The sequence below is a fragment of the Diadema setosum genome, chromosome 14 (genome assembly GCF_964275005.1).
Source record: "Diadema setosum chromosome 14, eeDiaSeto1, whole genome shotgun sequence".
In the NCBI taxonomy this organism is placed as follows: domain Eukaryota; kingdom Metazoa; phylum Echinodermata; class Echinoidea; order Diadematoida; family Diadematidae; genus Diadema; species Diadema setosum.
In genome coordinates, this window is record NC_092698.1 from 11,287,989 (window position 1) to 11,310,862 (window position 22,874).

Here is a 22,874-nt window from a genome sequence, read left to right on the forward strand (position 1 = left end):
TCAGCCCATTTGGCGGGAAAACTGTTTCTTTTCTTCTTTTTCCTCCGTTGATATAATGTAACATAATTTCAATGCATTTAATGATAAAACCACTGCCGGACCGACGCAACCAGTTAGCCTTTTTTCGTGACAGTCGAAATATGAAAGGCCCGTTTTACACGTGAAAGTTTTCACGAAGATGTCAGGTGTAAACGTGTTACAATATCGTGTACACGGGAAATTTGATTTCTTAGTCAAATCAGCATTAATTTTGATCTATTATGAATTTTGTTGTCTGAGTAGCATCTTGATGCAATGTCATTCAAGTACATGACTATTGTAATCTAGTCCTGTATTTGTGCGTGGTGTGATGTGCGTGCGCGTTCACGCGCGTACGGTACGTCAAGCAGACTGCGTGTACTGCTCACCTTTGCTGCTCACACGTTACAGTACACTGTACGTGAATAGAGAATAGACATACATGTCGCCTCTAGATAGATGTAGGGCGTCTAACGTACGTTAGAGGCCGAGTCCGTGTACCGGAAACATAAGGAGAACTTCCGCCTCCATGTTAAAATCGAGGGATTTTGATCAATTCAGAGAGATTTACGAATTGAGACCCTGAAAGTAGTTTTCGTAGAAACTACTTTGCCGAATGATTTCAAGAGGTGTGTAATAGAAAGTCGCATTTTCCCGTAAGTAACACCTTTCTTTGACATAGTGTACTGTGACATTTTTGCTTCCGGTGCAAATGAGTGAGGGTTCCAAAAATGCTTCCTGTGGGTTTTTGTCTTCCCTGCAGTCCTCTCACTTCCGTAAACAATACGCGGGTCATATCAAAATCTTAATACATCAATTAATCAGAGTTCGAAACATCAAAGCAAAGTCATGTTTTTCGTGTGCTGGTTTGAGAATCTTCAATATGCGTTTACGATGGTAACATGTAATGTTAGACTTCGTTCACACTCCTGCTCTTATAATGCTACGGTAACGGCCCTACGCCGCCGCGCCATCCGTGTATGGACAATCAAGACAGTACGCACCTCTCGTGGGTCTCGGCATTAAGCACTTGCCTGGAGGCGCTGCCCGCCCGGCGTGTAGCTATTGCCTACACTGCAGAGACTGTACATGTATATATACTGGACTGCGTAGGCTCACTGAAAACAGCGCTGCAGCGCGCGTGGGAGGTGCAAGGTGGAGCAGTTGCTCAAGTCAAATGGCTAGTTTAGTGGAAATTTTGACTGGGGTGGATTTTTTACAGCTACAGTGCAGATCAAGTTCTAAATTCTATACATAAACTTGATGTATGAAACTTTTTGGAACCACACACAGTGTACCATTTGATTTTGATTCACGATTTCATTAAAGTCAGCATGGATATTCGGATTTTAATGTTGGAGGTTTTTTTGGCTATTTGCAGAACAGTGGTCGGTGGCATATTATGTTCGACACGTAGGGCCTGTGTGACCACTCGCCTCAAAAAGAAAACATGCAATGTTAATTCAGGTAAACGCATGAAAGCAAGCCGTCCTTGATTCAATCATTAACGCTGTCCAATAAGTAAACCTGGCCTACTAGAAGAATGTTTGCGTTTGCACGCGATCAAATTTTTGCACTGGAGGTCGAACCTTGGTGCTGGTTTTTAACATTTTAAAATGCGTTGGAACTGCAAGGAAGAAAAAGTGAAATTAGATTTATTGGCTTCTCGAAATTATTATTTTTATGTTAGTTGCCCAAATGCCAAGATAGCTGTATGCTAGAAGAATGTGAAATACACTTGTACACCATACTTGATTTTTAAAGGTGTGTGTGTGTGTGTGTTTTGTTTTGTTTTTGTTTTTGTTTTTGTTTGTTTTTTTGCCTGTCCATTGGGTTTCACAGCTTGAGCAAGGGTGTTGTAAGGCGGGTTCATGAGCTCTAGCTGCCCTCGGGCAACTGCTCAAAGCGCATTTTTATATAATATTCAAAGTTTTATTAGTAAAGGATCAAGTCATTGTGCATTAACAGAAACCTACAAAATTATGGCACCTTTTATGTGATAAGTCTCACAAACATTCCACACAAATTAATCATAGTACCAGGTACAGGTTTAATTTCTATTAAATTAGATTTGAATTTTTGATACTGTGATATAGCTTGTAGTATTATTGCATCGTGCATGAAAAAGGGGTGTGATATAATCATTTAAAAAAAAAAAAAGTTAAGCTCCGAGTGTCAAATTATATTGATTATTTTGCAGGTGGTCGATGGTCTGTGCCAAGCTGATAAGATATGTCCTTGGTTGACTTGGGCAAGAAACTCCTGGAGGCAGCTAAAGGAGGTCGAGATGAAGAAGTCAGGGTTCTCATGACCAATGGTGCACCTTTCACCACAGACTGGGTAAATATTGTGGAAAGAATCAATGTTTGTGTGGCTGTGATTAGAAGCAGTGATTAGAGCACTTATGTGGTAGTTTTGAGTGAAAGGAAATAAAACAAAGCCTTCTCGATCCCGATTTCTAATTGCATCTCTTTCATTTTGTATTTCTTGTTGCCCTGCTTCAGAATGCATATTATTTAGAGCTTAAATTTGATTGCATGTACAATTAATGTATGTGTTGAAAGTAAATGAAGATTGAACTGCCATTTTTTTATTCTTATCGTATTCTTTCTACATTATTAATCAGGAGCCAAGTGTATCAAATGTGTGGCTATGTGTTAAATGTTGTGGTCATCTGTTCTTCAGAAGCACCAGGAAGCACAGAGTTAGTCTGTGTTGTTATGATTTCAATTATTAACGTACATTAATTGTATTACAGATCTCTATGCTATAAACGCAAGGTCCCACAGAGAGTTTCAAATTTGATATTTTCTATTTTTCACAAGAGCAGGAAGTCATTGCATGTTAGTCGTACATAAAAGATAATAATAGCAATAGTACGGTAATAGTAGTAGTAGTAATAATAATGATAATAATAATAATAATAATAATAATAATAATAATAATAATAATAATAATAAGCAGTATCCTGAGCAACTACATGTAATCATGTGTTATTGAATTTCATGATAAGTCTGTTTAGATGCTGATGGCGATCATAAAGCACGGGTCCAGTTGATGTTCCATCCTTCATAGAAAATATTATATTATTGAGTGAAACAAATGTGAAAACTTCCTGTGATTGTGCCTTCCTCTTTGCACAGCTTGGGTCTTCCCCTCTTCATTGGGCTGCCAAACATGGCCATGCAAGCACAGCAGAAGTCCTACTCCGTGCAGGAGTCAGCCGAGATGCCAGGACTAAGGTAGATAGGACTCCACTCCACATGGCCTGTCAAGAGGGTCATGTTCTCCTGGCTGAGATGTTGTTGTCTCATGGGGCTGACATCAATGCACAGGACATGGTATGTTGTATGGCAGTCCTCCCCTGTCGAGAGCCTTCTTTATAAGCCTTTTCAAAGTCCATGAATCTCATTTCTTAAATTTGATGGCATCATATTATGCCAAATCCTAGGCAAAACGTTTGTTGGTCTATGAGTAAATAATAAGAAATTTCAATTAATTTTGCCTTCACTTTCTTCTTTCTTTTTTGTTGTTGTTGCAATGTCTGCTATTGTTACATACATTGTATCAACTCCAAAGAATCAACAATTCCACTACCTATCTCTTGCAGCAGTGATTAAAAAGATGTGTGATCAATTGCTCTATGAGTGAGATGAGCAATTAACCCTAACAGGTGAAAAAGTAGTATTGCATGATAACAGGAACTGTCCCTTTAGTGAAGTTCTTTTTTTTTTTTGTATTTTTTTTTTCTTTATTTACCTGTCCTCTTTATAACGGTTTGGAAGTATTATATCCATTTGAAGGGTGTAGTACATAATTTGTATTCTTAGAATGTCTGGGTAGTGTGCCAGTGTAATCTGATGAAGCAGCCTTCAGTGATTTTTATCCTAACAATAATGAGAGCTGAAAGATAGACAAACCAGGGCTTGTGAGACCTCTCTGATATGTACAAACCATGGTGTGATTTCTTTAAAATGTTTTAGTTGTTGAATGCCATCTTGTTTAACTGTGGATGCACTATACATGTACAGTATGTTGGATAAATATATTTTCCCTGTTCCTATTTGAATGGAAGCATTAAAGAAATTACCATTCAGGAGTTTTGGTTTCCTAAGTGAATGATACAGAGAAATTCACAATTGTTTTACCAAAAGAAAAAAAGAAAGAAAAAAAAGGCTGTTCAGAAGTTTTAGTTTCTAAACGAATACAGGAACAGAAAGCCCATGAGGAAATTTCTCTCCTCTCTGTCATTGTTACTTCACTCAATCAAGAATGTAGGACTCATCAATTTGTTTTGTTTATGTGCCAACATTTAGAATCCTGTGTCTAAATACGGTGAAATTTGTCATTCTTTTTTTTTTTCTTCTTTTTTGAATTAGTAAGAAAACATGTTTGTAAATAATGTTTGGTCTGTGTCGCCTTCACAGCTAAAAATGACTCCATTACATTGGGCAGTAGAGAGAGCACATGTAGATGTGGTGGAGTGTTTGCTGAGGAAAGGTGCTGATGCCACTAAACTCAATAAAGTAAGTATCTAAAGAGTAGTTTGCTCTCACTCTGACATTAAAGCCAGAACAAAGTTCCCAAGTGCTTGCAGAAATGTTGACTCATTGCTTCAAACTGTAGATTAATGAAAAAAGTACCGGTAATATGTGAGAGAACCCCATAATAACACCATTACCACTGGGTACTGGTAATGATAGAAATGCTAGATATTAATGAAAAAGGTTCACCGGAAGTACTATAGTTTAAGAGCTTACCCAATTGTGGTTGCACCTGAATGTTTTAAATTCAATAAAATCAATTAAAATTCATTGAGCCACAGTGGTATGCACCTCTCACAAGATTGAAGTGCATGCAGTTTGTTCTGCGTACGATTCATTCAATACCACTACTAGGACACAATTCGATCATCATGTTCTACACACCTACTACTGAACAGGAAAGGGCGCTTCTGGAATAAGAGTTGTAAACCAACTTTTATTATTTGACACTCCTTGATCTCAAAATACTACAAAACAACTCAATAGCCTGGCAAATTGCACCAGCCAGACAAGTTTTGTGGTACACTTGTAGATCAAAAGTAAATCAGGTAAGGATGAGCATGACATGGAATTTGCATTAATTCATGATAAACTTGATTCAATTTTTAGGAATTGCATGCAAAATCTAAAAGAAAAGAAAAATAAAAGACCAGCATCTTAATCTATGCTGGCAATGTTTCTTGACAGATTTTATTCAAATCCAATATGGAGGTATGTCATTAAAAGTGTAACTTTTGGTGGTAGGACCCTCATGTGTTCTGGCTCTATACACAAATGAATAATTTTTTTTTTAAGGTCTCCATGTCTGCACTCTATCGGCTACATTTTTTGACAGAATTTGTTGAAGTTTTGTACAGAGGTGTACCTTCATCAAAATCTTGACTTGTACTAGTTTTGTTATGCTGCCCCTAATGTTCATCCCTTTATTGGGTCAAAGGCCACGGCCATGGATGTGCTCTATGAACGATATTTCTTGATGGATTTCCCCCCCCCCCCAAAAAAAAAAAAAAAAAAAAAAAAAAAAACTCTATGAACATAATGGACCTGCATCATGGTGCAATTAGATCCCAGATGTTTCTAGTAAAGTTACTCCCAGTGTTTTGTCTTTTACAGGGTCAAAGGTCATATTTTGATGGCTTGTCATATAGGAGGCTTTTTGTGACAAATATTGTTGAATTCTTTTTTACTTGGACATATGATGGTCAAATCTAGACTCCTGTCATTTTTGGTGATGCTGCTCTATAGGCCTATGTTCTTCTTTTGTAGGGTCAAAGGTCATATGTAGGTTTGCTGACTGGCACACCTGGTACACTCCTACTAGCCACACTTTATGGCTGTTTTTTTTTTTTTTTTTTGGGGGGGGGAGGGAGTTGGTATGCAGGTCCACTATGATGTACTCTTAACCCCTATTGATTAACAGCCTAGGGATACACAATACTCTTCCATTGTGTGCCAATGGATATTTCTAGTTTTATATGGCAGCAAATGTAGTTTGCTACCTAGGAATTTACATGGCACAATTTTGGTACAAGATGTTTTCTTGTAGAAAAAGACTGAAGTTATTATTATACATGTTATTACCGGGTATTGCTTGGGGATCGATGATATTGGCATCATTAGTCATGTGTAATAATTTATCCCATGATGCAGCTCATGCAGTTCTCTACACTGGTTCTAGCACTTTATTCGTTGTGCAGGCCTGTCATATGCAATAGCCAGGGCCGTGATGCATAAACAGATGCAATCAAACATAAGTCAGGTATCAGCCAATCAGAATCAAGTATTCAGAGACTTATTATTATGTTTGATCTTAGCATTTGTGCTACAGGGCACTGGTATTCCTTGAAAGCTAAACAAAGTGCCCTAATGGGGGAAGTAAGATCTGTGTCTTTTATTTGTTTATTATGTGGAAGACTAGTATTTCCAGTATTACTTTGCATTGTTTATTCATTGCTGTATGCTCTTTATCAGATGTGGCAAATGTGCTGCATTTAATTATTTTGTATATGAATTATTTTTGCTGTGATATTTAATGTGTAAGTTATATGTTTGTAAATGCATTTTTTATTTTTTATTTTCCAGTTTGACAAACTCTGCCTGGACATTGCAAGGGAGCACAACAATTCTGTCATCATTAATTTATTATCAAATACTGTGGTGAGTTCATATAGCTATATCTTTAATGAACAGTAAAACAGCAGTGAGTGTAACATTGATTCTTGAAATAAACTGTTACAACAATCCTTGATGAATCTCATACTTGCCAACTAATAAGATTTTATCAGATTCAGTAAGATTTTTTACATTAAAATAGCAAAATAAGATTTTCTGTCAGAGAAATAAGATTTTAAAAAAATATTTAGATATACATTGTACCTTTCATGTGTATTTTCTGAAGATTTGACTGAAAGTAAGATTTTTAACTTCAGTTTTGCATATAAAATAAGATTTTTGCAATCTACGAGTAAGATATTTCATCTTGAAATGTTGGCAGGTATGGAATCTGTTTATTATATGGCATGCAAATATATACTCTTGTCATGTAATTGAAAGATAAATGTCAACGTGCATCACAAAACCAACAAAAAGTTGTGTGCCCTGATTTTATGTGAGAACTGAAAATAGGTGAAACGGATTAATATAGTTCTTCTCTTTGTTGAAACATCATTCAGCATTTGAAGAATGGAGGAACTTCGTCGCTGGCATCAACATCGAGTACTGTCACCATATCAACTACTGCATCGCCTTCGGTAGCAAACACCATCAAAACAACTACCACGGCCATCACTCCAAAGGCCAAGATCACAAGTTCTGGCAAGATTAGTGGTAAGAAGTACACATCACCCGACATTAGAAGCTTTAGATCTGTGTCTAATGTTTATGATGTACCTCCTCCTAGGTTCGACAATGGAAACAGCTGTCTCGCGCATGTGCACAACAGCATTTCTTGTCTAATAGCCATGTCATAGGATTAGCGTTGCAGATCCAAAGCTCGCCTTTGTGTGGAAACATACAAGTCATGTTCAGTGTAGGCGAAGATGTAAAAGCCAGTTCACAGTTCCACTTTGTGCATGAGCAGAAAAAAAAAAAGGTCATTAGTACCAACAGGCATGTTGGTTTTTTAAATTCACTGGAATTAGCATCTGTGATGTAATGGTTATTCATGTAATCCATTAAAAAAAATGCTGCTTGCCAGCACATCCACCTGACAGAAAATGTGGTATTTAACAACATGAATAGAAAGAGATTGTTAATACATTTAATGCAAATGAATGAAATGGATGCTCTTCCAAGTGTTAATTGACAGAGCATTCTGATCATCTGGTCTACGTAAGTTCATTCTTTGTTTGAACAGGATTGATGAATCCCATAAATTGATATGTAAAGGTTATGCAGCATGTTGCTCTGAAAACGAGTGAAGTGCCCCCAATGAAATGAGAAAAAAAAAAAACCAGAAGGGTCTTTAGAACGAATGTGCCCATGAGCTGACTCTGAACTGGCTTATTTCATTGTTGTAGTTTGTTAATCAATAGTTTAGCAGTGATTGACAGATAATGGCATCTACAGAATCTTGGTTTAGAAGATTTTTTTTTGTTGTATCTAAGTAATCTGAAGAAAAATAGCAGAAAAAATATCATGAAATACATGGCACGTATTTAGATGCTCATTTGGCCACATAGGTGATGATGATAAGGGTATTATAAATCTATGCAAGTCAGCATGCATTTGCATTGCATAGGTCTTGTAAACAAAGAAAAGTACATTTGGAAGACTCATGAGATCGTCTATAGATAATGAGTTTCATTGTCTGTCATTTGTTGATATCCTAAAAAAGAGCAGTTTGCGTTTTCGAGATTTTGTAGTTCTGTACCTAAGTATTAAAACACAATCATGTTAATGTATTTGTGTATACTTTGTAAGATGGTGGAAGTGTAACATTGTAAATTGCCAGCATGATATTTTTTTTTTCATATCATTTGTTGTCTCCTCCCTTTCTCTTAGTTGACCTAGGCCTGAAGGGAAACACAAGTTCAACATCAGTACTAGCAACACTAGCGGCATTAGCTGAAGCATCAGCGCCACTCAAATCAGCAGGTAGTGACAAAAGAAAAATGACATTGAAAGTGCTTTAATGTAGTGTCCAGTGAGTCAGTCTACTTGGTCCAAACCTTCTCTCTGTCTCAAATTCAAGAGAAAAAAAAATCCTTCACATCTAAACAGCATTTGAATCAGTTTGACAAAGTGCTTCTCATGATCTAGTTTTATGTAATAAAGTGCAAAAAACTCATTTACAATAGACCAGAAATGAGGCAGGTTGGGTGCCTCATTGAAGATGTATCATGCTCCATATTGGATAGCAGGAACTTCATCCTTTTCATTTCAATTTGCACAAGCATGTGCTCCTGTGGCCTTCATGTGCTCACACCAACCTTCCCTCTCTGTTGCTTAAAGGGATTGTACAGTTTTGGTTGAGACCTAATTTCAGGTTTCTAACATTTTTTGGTGAGATAATGAGAAACCTCTCATGAAATATGAAAGAGCATGTAATTCCATGAGGAATTCAACATTTACTTGATGAAAATTGGTTTTGAAATGGCTGAGATATCCAAAACAGAGTGATTCTAATAAGTGTGGGACCCACACTTTATTATGATCGTTTTGTTTTACTTTGTTTTTAGATGTTTCAGTCATGCCAAACCCGATTTTCATCAAATAAACTTTGAATTCCTCTTAAAATGGTATGCTCTGTACTGTTTCATAAGTGTTTTCTGGGTATCTCGCAAATTATTTAAGTTAAAAGCCCAATTCTCATCTCCACCAATACTGTACCATCCCTTTAAAGGGATGCAGCCCAGCAAGCCAACTGTGTAATTCTTAAAGTTTCCAGTCCAAGCTGTTACTGGTTTCCCTTGCCTCCCTTTGAAAATCCACAAAAAGCTGCAAATTAGGATTCTCTGTAGTGGACCAAAATTTGTCATCTGGGTTGACTGACTAAAATCCTCTTTTCTCCCTTTTCTATGAAGCTCCACCTCCTAACTCGCGTCAAAGGTTCGCCTTTTTGCCGATGATGCAATTTCTTACATGACCATCGACAATCAACATCATACGCAAAATCTTCAAGAGGACCTAAACAAAATTGGTGACTGGGCGAAAAAATGGATGATGGATTTGAACACAGATAAGTGTAAGGTTTTGACAATATCCAGGAAAAGAAGTAAGGTGCAACACGTGTATCATCTAAATAACGCCCCTCTTGAATCTGTTGAATCCGTGAAGTACTTGGGTGTAACCATCACTTCTGATTTGAAGTGGACCCATCACATCAACAATACTGTCAATAAAGCCAATAACGTGCTTGCATTTCTAAAACGCAATCTTCACATAAAATCTACTGATGTTAAAGCCACAGCTTACAAAACGTTGGTTCGACCAATTGTTGAGCATGCTTCCACAGTTTGGGACCCATCTACCAAGAACCTAATCCACCAAGTGGAAATGGTCCAGAGAAGAGCTGCGCGATTCACTTTAAATCGCTACCATAACACCTCAAGTGTCATTAAAATGCTACAAGAACTTAATTGGACCACTCTGGAACAGCGCAGAGAAAATGACGGGCTAATTCTATTACGTAATACTCGTATAAGTCTTCAGAGGTTAGCATTTCCCAGGTGTTTAAGGCAGTGAAGTCACATAATGAAATTCAAAGTAGGTAAAAATTCCAGGCAGTCCCAGTTTGCTATAAATACCCGTGTCAGTGAGCAGTAAGCATCTTTTTCAAGTGTGACGGCAGTGAACTATACCAGGGAGGTGGGACACCTCCCTGATTATACATCTCAAACTCCAATGTCTAGTGATCAGGAAGACGACGCTACCTCTCAGCCCCCATCCCTGCGGGGAGATCAGGGCATGGAAGGCCGCCTTGAAGCTCAACTAGAGAGACCGAGATACTCTCCCGCTTCATGGATAGGGCGGCGGCACACCGTGGTAAAATGACAAACGGCATGCGAGCCATGCCAGCTGGTGCAGGAGAGCTTCTCCTCCCGGCGATTAGTCCGGACATGCGAGCCATGTCCCCGGGGACAGGGGCGCTGCCCCGCCCATCGAAGATTTCAGCGAGCTAGCCATCCCCATCGGCAGCTCAACAGACGACGATATTCTCATGTCAGCCTCCTTCCTGGCAAAACTGATTGCGTTACCCTGTATGGGTGGCCTTGACTCTGCCCTTGTGGTTATGGTCATTTTGACAACCGAATTGATCCGGATGCCATGTCCTTACAGCCAAACTCTTTCAAGCCTGGTACCAAATTTGATTTTAACTTAAATTCTGATCTCATTTGGGCCAAATTTTAAAATTGGCTGATTTGCTAATGAAGGCAGTCACACTGCCCATATCAGAAGGTAAGTGCTCTATAAAATCGCGAAGCAAATGCTCAATTGCCATCGAATGCCCAAGCAGTTCTCACACCAAAAGTCGAGAGCAAAATTTGGGCGATCCTCCTTCACGAGGTCTTGGGTCTTGTGAGCTCCCAACTTCTACAACAAAATGTAGTGAAGGGACTTCTACCTCATAGATAAATCCTTTCTGAAATTCACAGATCATGCACGGATAATCATCCATGCAATTGACACAACGAGAATTTGAACAACTCATGTCACCATCGATGGCCTGACACTCCCGGGCTTTGCTTATCGTATGATCTGAGCATGCACCATCGAGGTATCTTGAAAGCCCTTCTCAGCAACACTTGCGCAGCAAGTCGATTCCACTTGGTAGAAAGTTACTAAGAAAGAGATCTGAGAAAAATTGACAAATACATCGTGTGTCATGAATGTCTCTACGCAAGCCAGCAAAAAAAAAAAAAAAAAAGGATGAGTACTGTCCAAAACCGTTCAGTGCTGGAAATCTCAAGCTTTCCAAAGATGACTGTGGTCAAAATAATTCCCGAGCCTTGGATATTGGCCACAATATTTGGCTATGAAGCCAATAATTTCATTTCAACCCCATACCAATACATTTTTCCTCTACAAAGTGTACATTCTACCGAGGAGGAAAAGGCAACCCATGAAGAATTGTCTCCGAACATTCTCGCAAAGCAAGCTATTAGAGAGATTCCTCACATGGAGTATCAACTCTATTCTAGCGCTACCAAAGACTGGCGGTCTAAGTCCAATCATAAATTTGAAAAACTTGAACAAATTTGTAAGATACGAACACTTCAGAGTGGAACAGTTTCGCTTGATTACGGCCTTAATTTTGCCCCTCCAAAGGGTGCATATTTATCCGTATCCGTTCACCTTGTTCATCAAGCACAGTCTTTCGAATGGAAATACTAAGTAGTATTTTCACTGCATTCCTTCAGTGCCTTCCATCTGGCCTTAATTCGACCCCACAGAATTTCCTTAAAGTTATGAAACCTGTCTTTGCCTCGGTGAGTAGTGGCATTAGAACAATTACCTATTTCGATGATATCCATATTCTTTCTCACACCAGAGAAGAGTGTCTTGACAAAACCAATGATCAACTTGTCACCCTTAAAGAGTTTCAGTAAGGATTTTGACAAATCCAGTCTCAACCCAAAGCACGTCGAGACCTTCCTTGGTTCTCATATTAATTCCCAGCAAATGATTTTCAGTTTTTTTTTTTTCCTGAGAACAAGATTGACAAGGTTACTGCCCTTGGAAATTCAGTCTTGTATGGTAACGAAACCAAATTTCGGGATTTTAATGCCTTCCACAAAGAAATTTACATTCTCGTCACTTGGGACTAGAAAAAATAAATCAACTAATGCTCTGCGTAAAGCAGAAGATGACATCGACACGAAGTTTGGTGTCGTTATCTAGTCATGCGATACAAAACATTCTTTGGTGGTGGCTGTCTCGCAAGACAAAGAATTATTTTCCACCTTCATTAGCATGATAATTCAAGCGATGCTTGCATCTCAGTATGGAGAGTAGTTAATTCTGAACAATGACAATTCCTTTGCTCAGAGAGTCTGGAGTGCCAAACAGAATTCCCCGCATAGCAATGTGTGTGAACCTCTTGCAGTTCAGGATGAACGGTCTTGAAGCCCTGTGTGGCTCGTGTACAAAAAATGTGCTTATTCATAATTCGGTCAGACATTTCTACAGCTAGTAGCATACCTGACCCGAACGAATTCACGGCCAACATTGGAATATTGGTGTCTAGCAATTGGATATCACCTTCACATTCAACAAATGTAGATAATTCTGAAGTTTTCTGCTTGTCTCGCAGAGACATGAACAACTAATTACTATTTTACATGTTCTTCACCACACAATCCACAAACTCTACATATAGATTAGCAACACTCCTCATGTCAAATGAAAGCCAAGTTTTATTGCCCTGAATTTTGATGCCTTTTTCCTTACCTAGAACGTTTTCAGTCCTCCACAAGCTTCAACTGAACAAGGTGACCTGAGCAATCCTCACTGCCCCAATGGTGGCGGCAGCCATGGGTCTCATTATCGCTCAAAACGCGAATAGCCCCACCTCTATTACTCCAAGAGAAAATTCTTGCCCCACACCCTCACCCACCGACGAGCCTCCAGCTCACACTAGCCGCCTGCATGGGTGCTCTCTGCTAGCGATGACAAGTGGCAGACACATCGCAGCACATTGCAAAGCTCCTTTCATCATCATGGCGAGACAATACCAATAAACAAAACAAATGAGGGTGCTTGAAGACAGTAGCAATGTCTGTATTCTGAACAATCTTGTGATCCTTTTTAATCCGTCTACAGAACATGTTGTCAACATCTAAGCCTATAGCATAGCTTTTCAACAAAGCCCACTCCACAATTAACTCATAGACCTGCTCGGTCTTCCATACTACCTGAAACCGAGAGCTATGACATAGGCAAACAGCCCCTATAGTCAGACTTATGAAGGGCGTATCTAACTCCGACCCTCGCAAGCCTAAATACAACAACACTTGGGATGTCTCAATTGTTTTGAATCACTTTTTATCGTTTCAAGATACCTATGAACTATAGATTCCTTCAGTGCCTTGAGCCAAAAACAATTTTCCTAGCTCGTTTCGGCAAAACGTACACAAATGCTGAGGCATCTAGTTCTTATGACATTACCGGAAGATGATGCCACGTTTGCACATTAGAGATATGGAAGGTATATCTCTAACCAGGTAATTAAAGTGCCTTCTTTTACCTCCAACCCTAAACTCTGTGTTCCGATCAACTCTTCATGAGTATACTACATGCACAGAACAAGTCTCCAACGAGCAAGTTCAGAAAGCAAACTCATAATTTCTCCGAAACATCCCAACAAATCGGTGACGACAAGCATCTTGGGGCGGAGGCTGAAAGCCAGTCCCTCGTAGCTGCTTGTATAAACACTTAAAATATAACTAATATACTGTCAATAGCTGTACGTATACATCCCTGTACACTGTACTGACTGCTGCATACAATTAGGTATGAATGTATTGTTGCTATGGGAACATGTACCGAGTTTGTTCTGTCTTCGAGATCAGTATGAAAGGGTACCACAGGACGTACCTCGTGTTCATATACATAAGGATTTGGGAGCACAGTCATCCCGCGTTCATCCCAGACCCTGGTCTGGTAAGACATCCACGGATGCTAATATGAAAGTGGTATCACATTCTCAGCTCATAGCTACAGAAGCGCCGCAACTTCTAAACTTTCGCGCATGAAGTATAAAGGTCATAATGAAATCTTGTCCACAACTGACTGGACGAACGCTGGTACATTTTGAACCTTCTACCTTCTAACAATTGATTCCACATTAGTTCAACAATATTCTCAGTTCTGCTGAGTTAGAAAGATACATGTAAATTGTGGCAGTATGTGTATACCTGTATATTAGTATCTCAGTTAAGAACAATGTCATAATACGAGTCAGAGAAGACACAAGACCATAAATCACGTTACGTTGTGCATTGGAAAATGGCGACACATTATTCGGCCACTCGTTTAGGAGATTCGGTCCACCAAACTGATGAATTTAAACTATAATATCAACCCAAAATGCAATGGACTTGCCTCTAATTATTGCTGCAATATTACTATGCCGAGTATGAACTGGTTAATGTCTAATTCTTCCTTCAAATATACATGAATATTAAGGAACATGATTAGGATAATTTCTTGATTAGAAAATCGGTACAAGAGGTCCATTGTATTTGATTAATTTGTCTGTGCGCTATCATGCTTAATCCCGCTCCAGTTAAAGCACGCAAGGTATCAAAATGATATCATACTCAAAACCTATGCCTTGCACCTTATACTAGTAGGTTCTCAAGCAAACTTTGCTCGAGTTCTTCTCTTGTTTGCGACAATGTGTGTCACCATCGATAGACATTCTCTATGCATGAGGAGTCATGACCAAAGTTTCAACCTTGTTGTGAAAACTCATCATCCTTGTCCTCTTGCCCTCACTCATGCCACTAGACTGACTTCTGTACGGAACTTTGAACATGCTAACCTCTGAAGACTTATACGAGTATTACGTAATAGAATTCCTAAATTATACAAGTAATAAGAAGTATAATTAGAATTCTATTAGTAATAATGAAGTATAAGTCGAAGAGGTTCCCACCCAGCATCTCATTTGATCGATACTCTTCAGTTCTGAACCCTCCCTTTACAACACTGTACAGAAGTCAAAACTGGTGGGCCCTTATACTGTATGCTGATGTTCTGCTTAATTGCTTGACTTGAGATGTCCATACGTATAAGAATGCTCCGTGCCTTTGGAACAGCAATGATTGTGCTTTGTTTATTGCTTGTCTGTATGATGAGAAGGACCAGTGAGCTAATTGTCTGCATTGAACCCAATACTGCATGGTGTTGCTGGGCTGTCTATTTTAAGCCGCATTCTCTTTGAAAAGATGCTTACTGCTCACTGACACGGGTATTTATAGCAAACTGGGACTGCCTGGAATTTTTACCTACTTTGAATTTCATTATGTGACTTCACTGCCTTAAACACCTGGGAAATGCTAACCTCTTCGACTTATACTTCATTATTACTAATAGAATTCTAATTATACTTCTTATTACTTGTATAATTTAGGAATTATGATGTACAAAATACACAATAATCTCACTCCTCTTTCAGCACAGGACTATATTATCAAACAGGCTACTCAGTTAACGAGAGCCTCGCAACCACACTCCTATCAGGTACCATATTCGAGAACAAAATCGCATCGCCATTCGTTCTTACCAAGAACTGTAAGGAACTGGAATTCCCTGTCGTCAGAAATTGTTTCAGCGCCATCTGTGGGATCATTTCGAAACCGTCTAACAGTTGATCACAGTGGCTAGTTTTTTTCGTCAAATTTTCTATGTGCTTGTAAATATCTGTAAATAAATTGTATTATAATGTAAATAGCACCAGTCTGCAAGAATCTTCAGTCTATTGAAGGAGGCAGACCTAATCAGAAGAAGAAGAAGAAGAACTCTCTGCTGTTTCAGTCACTTTTAGAATCGGTTAGGATGGCCCAATATTAATAAGTTATATATCATTTTAAAACATAGAAGTTCACTCTTTTGTAAACCACATATGTAGAAAAGTGGAATTTCATTATGGCATTCTTTTTGTGGGTTTTAAGCTGAGCGGTGGACAGGTCACATATAGAGATACAAACTTAAGATCATTTGCAACACTGCCCATGGAAATGTTGCACACAAACACGTTATCATGCAAGTAAGAATAGTACTGTAATATTCCAATGAATAAATGATATTATTAAAATGAATAGAACAAAGAACCTCATGAACAGTATAAATGTGTTATGCATGAAGTCAGACAAAGGTCTATTTTCGATTGCACATAGCCGAGATGATTACCAAAAAAGCAATCAATCAGAAAGGTACAAACATAGAAGAGTCATATAGAATTAGACAGTTCTTCGAGACATTTGTTCATAAATGCCATTCAGGGACTGTTTTTTTCTATTCCTCAATGCTCTTGTAATTTCCCCTGGTACCACTCGATACTGTGGATTTAGCAGTGGTACGTTGCTACCCCTGTGTCACATTTGTGTGCCCGAAGCTGACCATATTTCTGGACAGATTTTATTCAAGTTCAGTATGGAGGTGTATCATTTAAAAATCTAGTTGCCTATAACTGTTGGTGTTAGCATCCTCGCTTGTTCCATCTTCATGCACAGAAAATTGATTTTGGAGGGTGTGTGTGTTTGTGCCCTACTAGTCACATTTCTTGAAGGATTTTGTTGAGGTTTTGTACAGAAGTCTATCATAGTCAAATCTGTAACCCTATGATATTTGGTAATGCTGCCCTCAATGTTTCACCTTTACAGTGTCAATGGCAGCCACCATTTCTTGAGTATGCTCTACCATGCACATATCTAGATTAATTTTCTTCAAAAGACGTATGGAGTTGCATCATGGTGACACTTAGGCTGTGGCTGCATTTTTTGACAGATTTGATTTGAATTTGATATAAAAATATATTATCAAGAAATCTAGCTGCATGTTACTTGGTGATTAATACCTCTCTTGTTCCTTCATTACACGCGAAATGGTTGAATTTTTAGGTCTCATTGTCTGCACTCTACTGGCCACATTTCTCAGAGTACTAATTCCATTCAAGTTGCGTACAGAGTGTATCATCATCAAAGTTTACTTGTACTTGGCTTGGTTGTGCTGCCTCCACACGTTCAGCTTTTTATTGGGTTCATGGCTGCCGCCATCTTCTATTTCTTGTGTATGCTGTATCCTTAAAACTTTTTTGATTGATTTCTAAAAATTCATATTTATGTGCACCACAGTGTAATTTAGACCACTATTGTTTCTGGTAATGCTACCCCCAGTGTTCCATCTTATATGGGATCAAAGACCATGCTGTCAAAAGCTGTTATTTTTGCATACAAATATTTTCATGAATGAGGAGGTCACAGAAATATTTGCTATTTGACACCGAATGCTATTCTTCACTCTACCACTTTACTGTATGTGGCGATATTTTTGTGTGATGTTAAGTTTGCGGCCCAACAGTGGTTCTCAAAATTGTTGAGAATTAAACCCTCATGAAAATAACTGCTTTTTCAGTATTTTGATAGGTGTCTTGTGTCCGCCATACAGGTGATGTATTGTAATGGATATTGTTGAAATTTTATGCTTAGGTGTATGATGGTCAAATCTAGACACCTGTCGTATTTGGTGGTGCTGCCCTCAGTGTCCCATCTTTTATAGGGTCAAAAGTCATATTTAGCTTTCTTACTGTACTGGCCACACTCTTTGTGACTGTTTCCCCCCCCCCCCCCCCCTTTTTAGCAAAGCTGTTCAAGACTTAACTCATATATTTTTTCACTGATATTGGTGAAAACTATGGGATTGATACCCAAAACAGTCCAATGCACAAACAAGCACTAAGACTAGTGGCATGCCATTAAGAAAATTTACCACAAGTTTCTAATAGAATGACATATTGTATCTTCTGGTAAAGGTGAGGGGCTCAGAACTTCAAAAGTATTTGGTTGTATGGATACAAGTAGCTAGCATTTGTTCTGAGCACCAGAGATCTAATTTAAATGCTAATTTTTAATACCATGTGGTTTATGAACTCACCTAGGGTCTACAAGTGGAGCATTGTCATGGTTACAGGATGCTTCCATCTCCATCCAGCCAAACCAGACATACACCCTGACAGAGGCAGGGAGGATAGCCCTGAATCTCACTAAGCCCAAGGAGAAGGCTAAACCAAGAAAACCCAGGAAGCCCGCTGTCACTTCTCATGCTACAACCATTGCTGGAGATGTCACGTTAGAACAGGTAAAATATACATGTGATGATGATGAAAATTGTACCTTTCTTTCTTTTAATGTGGTTGGAAATAATGTAGAAACATTGCCAAGGTCTTTCCTTTTTTAATCATCAAATTATTGTAAAAGAGGTCAAGAACATTCTATTGCAATTGAAGATTACGAAGAATCAGGCTCCATTGGTAGACGTGTAAAAAGAAAAAAATGACAGTTGTCAGATTGTGTTGTGTTTGTGTGAATGTTTATGTGCATTTGTTCGTGTATGGGAAGGGGCAATGTATCCAGCGCTTTCACCAACTCATATTCTGTAACATAAGAAATGTAAGTTTTGTACAGATATTATTTCTATATTGACCTTTTCCCATCAGTCCATATGCTAGTGTATAAATATTGACTGCTCATGAGGATGCTGGTGGAAATTATTATTCCCGTTGTGCTTTTCATACCAACCCTTCTATCACCCCTCGTCAGTATGAAAAGTACCAAGGGAGTGATAATTTCCACCACCATCCGAATACAGAGCATTTAATATTTGTTTTATATACCTCATTGTTTTAGAATAGGTCTTACTAGTAACTAGCTATGTCAAGATCTGGGGCTAGTCAAATACGAAGTAGATTCTAGGCCTAGCCCTAAGCCTAATTCTAACAAAGAACTAACGTAAAACAGGCCACAGCGCTCGCTTGCATTGTTTTCGTACATTTTGTAGACTACCCAGTACTTCTTAGTCCAGGCAATACTAGTCACACGGCCTTCTGCGAGCTCCTGCATAAAATCTTGACAGAAGATTACAGTATCCAACTTCTCGTCACTTGTGTTGTAATTCGATATTTCCAACATTGTATGTTGAGATTTGTCTCTGCTACCTACGAATCCTAGAGTCACTGCTCCAAATCCTCCGGCCTTGCATTCAACTCACTTCAAATCAGGGAGGAGCACTGGGAATTGCCATGCCATGTTGGAACATGCTTGTGCGCTAATAGCTAGTGTAAGTGGTGTGATGATTGTGTTGTATATACGATCCACGTATTACAGTGAACGTCCTTCGAGGGGGTGCGGACACCGCGCACGAAGTCTATGTGTACTTGTTGTGTGCAAAAGTTGTGGAGGGTTTACGAATTCTATCACGAGGGTTTTGACTTACTATCACAAGGGTTTTGGCTTTCTATCACTTGACCTTAAAACCCTGAGGCAATGATAGACGGAACTGCATCTTGTCACATGATATACTTTTGACCAATCCGTGATAAGAATCTCAATTATGAGGTATATATTGTTTCCTGTCACCTTGAATGATAACTGATACAAATTGTATGTGTGTAGGTGTTAAAGGGCAAGTCATTTAGGCCTATATTGTATGACAATATCAAAATACTGTGTCAATATTGCTCATATACCTTTTATTGAGAAGATCTGTGCACTTCTCTAAACTTCTTTAAAATTACCTAGGTCACTCATATATTAGGTAGTCTGTCCGGCCCCTTGAAAAAGTAGGGACCGGTCCCATTCCTTGTCAGGTGTCCTGTTATGTAGCAAGGGGAGTGTACTGCGATTATCTTGCTGTAAACTGTGTACTTTACAGTGCAAGGAATTGTGTTTTTGTTTGGATATGAGTGTATATCTCAAAATGGAGAAGAGGTGTGTTGTTGGTGGGTGCAGCAAAGGCACCAAAGATAGTGTCAGTCTGCCCACCTTTCCAAAAGATGATGCCACTCAATTTTGATTTTGAGGAATTAGCTGATGTGAGCTCCCTGGGATGGCCCTTCTGCTTACAGCATTGTTGCAAGTGCTACTTCCTTTTCTGATATATGGCACAATGTTCCTGGTTTTTACTGTTTGCTGACTATTACCAGTCACCTGGGGCAAATCATGAGGGGTCGGCATCAGTTGCCTGTTTTCTTGTGTGGGTGGGTAGGGGGACCACTTCACTGGGTTGGCACCCTGCTTTTTGCGATGAATAAATGAAGTGGGATCTTTTACGTGCATGAGTCTTGGGTAACTCACACAGGGGACCTCCATTTAGCGTCTTATCAGAGGGACAGAGTGTTTTGCCTCTTACTAGAGGGAACAGAATGCTTACACACAACATTGCTCAGTGAGACTCGGGGATCAAACCTGGTATCCTTGGATCTGAAGAGAGACACGCTACCAACGGAGCCATATCACCGCCCTTGCCTCCAAAGTAGATGGATTACAGTCACATGCCACAACGCCCGGTGCAAGTGGTACTGAACATACGTGGCTAGGTTATCAAATATGATGCATACACTTCGATATGAACACGGTCTCATGTACACGTTTTTGTAGTGTGTATGCAGCTAACTAGCCACAGCCAAAGATCTGATATGACTGTATCAAGACTCTGTTGTAGCATGTCAATTGATTCTAGTCAATTGCATTGATTTCAAATCCATCTTACCGTATTGATGAAAACCAAGATATGGTGATAATGGACTGAAAAACCTGGTAGGAAAATAAGTTGTCTAGAATGTAGGAAAAATTTGTTTTTTAATACTTGCTTCACTTCGTGTACATTGATTATCTGTACAGTGATATCCAGTATCTCAATCTTCCGTATACCACAGTCCAGTCACACGCGTATGGCTGCATCAAGCCACCTCGGACCAAGTATTCAACTACACGCATGCGGCTGGATTCTAGAAATGCTATGCGTGTGGCTGTTATACACAATGAGATTTGATAGTTTGATTATCGGCATCAGTGCCCTTTCACTTTCACAGTTCCACTTTCAGGGTTTATAATTGTAAATTAAATAATCCCACCCCAATCTGCATTCTGCAATAATTGGATTGAACTGTCTAGACTGTCTAGTTGATAATTACCGATATTGTTATTTCCAAATCTTGCCAGCTTGTTGTCAAACTGTCCCTGAGCTTCCTCATGGCCTACTGCATTGGTGTGTGGGCGGGAGGACAAGCATTGGGTTCATACAGGTACAGGAGTTTTCCACAGCAGTGTACTGAATTTGCTTATTGCTTGATAAGTTGTTACCATAAGATTTAGACTGTCAACCAGTCCTCCTGTGGAATTTTTCATCATCATTCAGACATGCACACAGTGGCAATGTACAGTCAGCAGTAAAGACTGTCCACACTTCTGTTGTCTTTTTTTCATACGGCAAATATTCAGTTTTACCAAAACATAGACCTGATCCACAAGGGGACCTATCATGGGTAAATTGTTGGAAGAAATGCCAGATTGGTAATTTGACCTCTACTATCAGGGTTCCCACAGTCATGGAAAATCCTGGAAAATCCTGGAAAAATTTGTTGTCATGGAAAGTCAGGGAAAAGTCAGGGAATTTGGAAAATTTGTGAAAAGTCATGGAATTGCATTTACCTCTTGGCTATGGCAGCTTTCCAGTTTGTCGTGTCTCGCAACTCTCATTACTCTGTGATCATACTCTGCTATTATAATTGGTGTTCATGATTTCCATTTTTCCCAGTTTTGTAACATCCCAAATTCTACATAACTCCCGGGACATATACTAATGATAATAGATGTACATGTCATGAGTAAGAAAGTGGGTGGAACGGATGGCTGTGAGGAGAGGTGGAGGCCATCATAACGTGTCTAATTTTGGAAACCGTGCCAGAAAGGAAGTCATGGAAAGCAGCAATTTAGTCATGGAAAAGTCATGGAATTTTGTTTTCAATTTCTGTGGGAACCCTGTACTATTAAAATATCTACACAACATATTCAAGTCCATTGTTTGGATTAAAAGACCCGTTTTTAACTGACCAGATTATGTTGCCATGAGATCAAACACTTTTGTCACAAAGCCATTAGTATTGTAAACAAAGTGTCCAATCTCATCTTCCTTCCAATTTTCCATCAGCTTGTCATAAAATTCAGTAAAACCTTATGTAAGGCACATGATGTAACAGAGCTCTCAGTATGCAGATTTTGGGTTCAACATAGTGATCTTTTGTTGCACTTTTGTTGTGTTTTTTGATCAAGGACCAATTGTTATGTTTCAAAACATTTTTATTTGCTGTATTTGCCATATATTTCGTGAGTCTAAATTTTTGCGAATCGGAACTTCCCAAAAATTTTGCGAGTGGTTAAATTCGCGATCGTGGAGTCCTGTACTGAACGGAGAAATGTATACACGTACATCGCATTTTTATCGGCATTTGAGTCAATATTTTCGCGTGTTCTTAATTTCACAAATAGCAGCTGACTCGCGAAATTCGCGAAAAAATAAAAACCTCGCGAAATATTTGGCGTATACAGTACTGAAAGCATATTCTCAATTGAATTAAATTTTACACAAGTCCAATGCAGAACAGTGAAAGTGAAAAAAAAAAAAAGCTGACTGCATTTGAAAATATACATCATGATTATGTTATAAAAGATCAGTAGTTGAATATATTTCTTGAAGAAATAACATGCCTTGAAATCATCAGTAAGTCAAATCAAATATGATCAGACAAATTATGTTGGTCATTAGTAAGCTTATAATTGAAGGGGGATCAGCAAATTCATTTTGGGAATT

The 22,874-nt window shown here is 38.9% G+C and overlaps 1 protein-coding gene across 1 annotated transcript; it reads left to right on the forward strand.

Annotated features, from left to right (window-relative positions):
• The first annotated feature begins 580 nt into the window (after positions 1–580).
• LOC140237934 (uncharacterized) lies at positions 581–19,342 on the forward strand. The gene is made up of 9 exons (XM_072317864.1): positions 581–674; positions 2,219–2,358; positions 3,162–3,359; positions 4,446–4,544; positions 6,645–6,719; positions 7,235–7,388; positions 8,565–8,657; positions 18,166–18,365; positions 19,235–19,342. The coding sequence occupies exons 2-9, from the start codon at positions 2,251–2,253 to the stop codon at positions 19,340–19,342; spliced, it is 1,035 nt and encodes a 344-aa protein (XP_072173965.1). The 5' UTR covers positions 581–674; positions 2,219–2,250.
• The last annotated feature ends 3,532 nt before the right edge of the window (positions 19,343–22,874 follow it).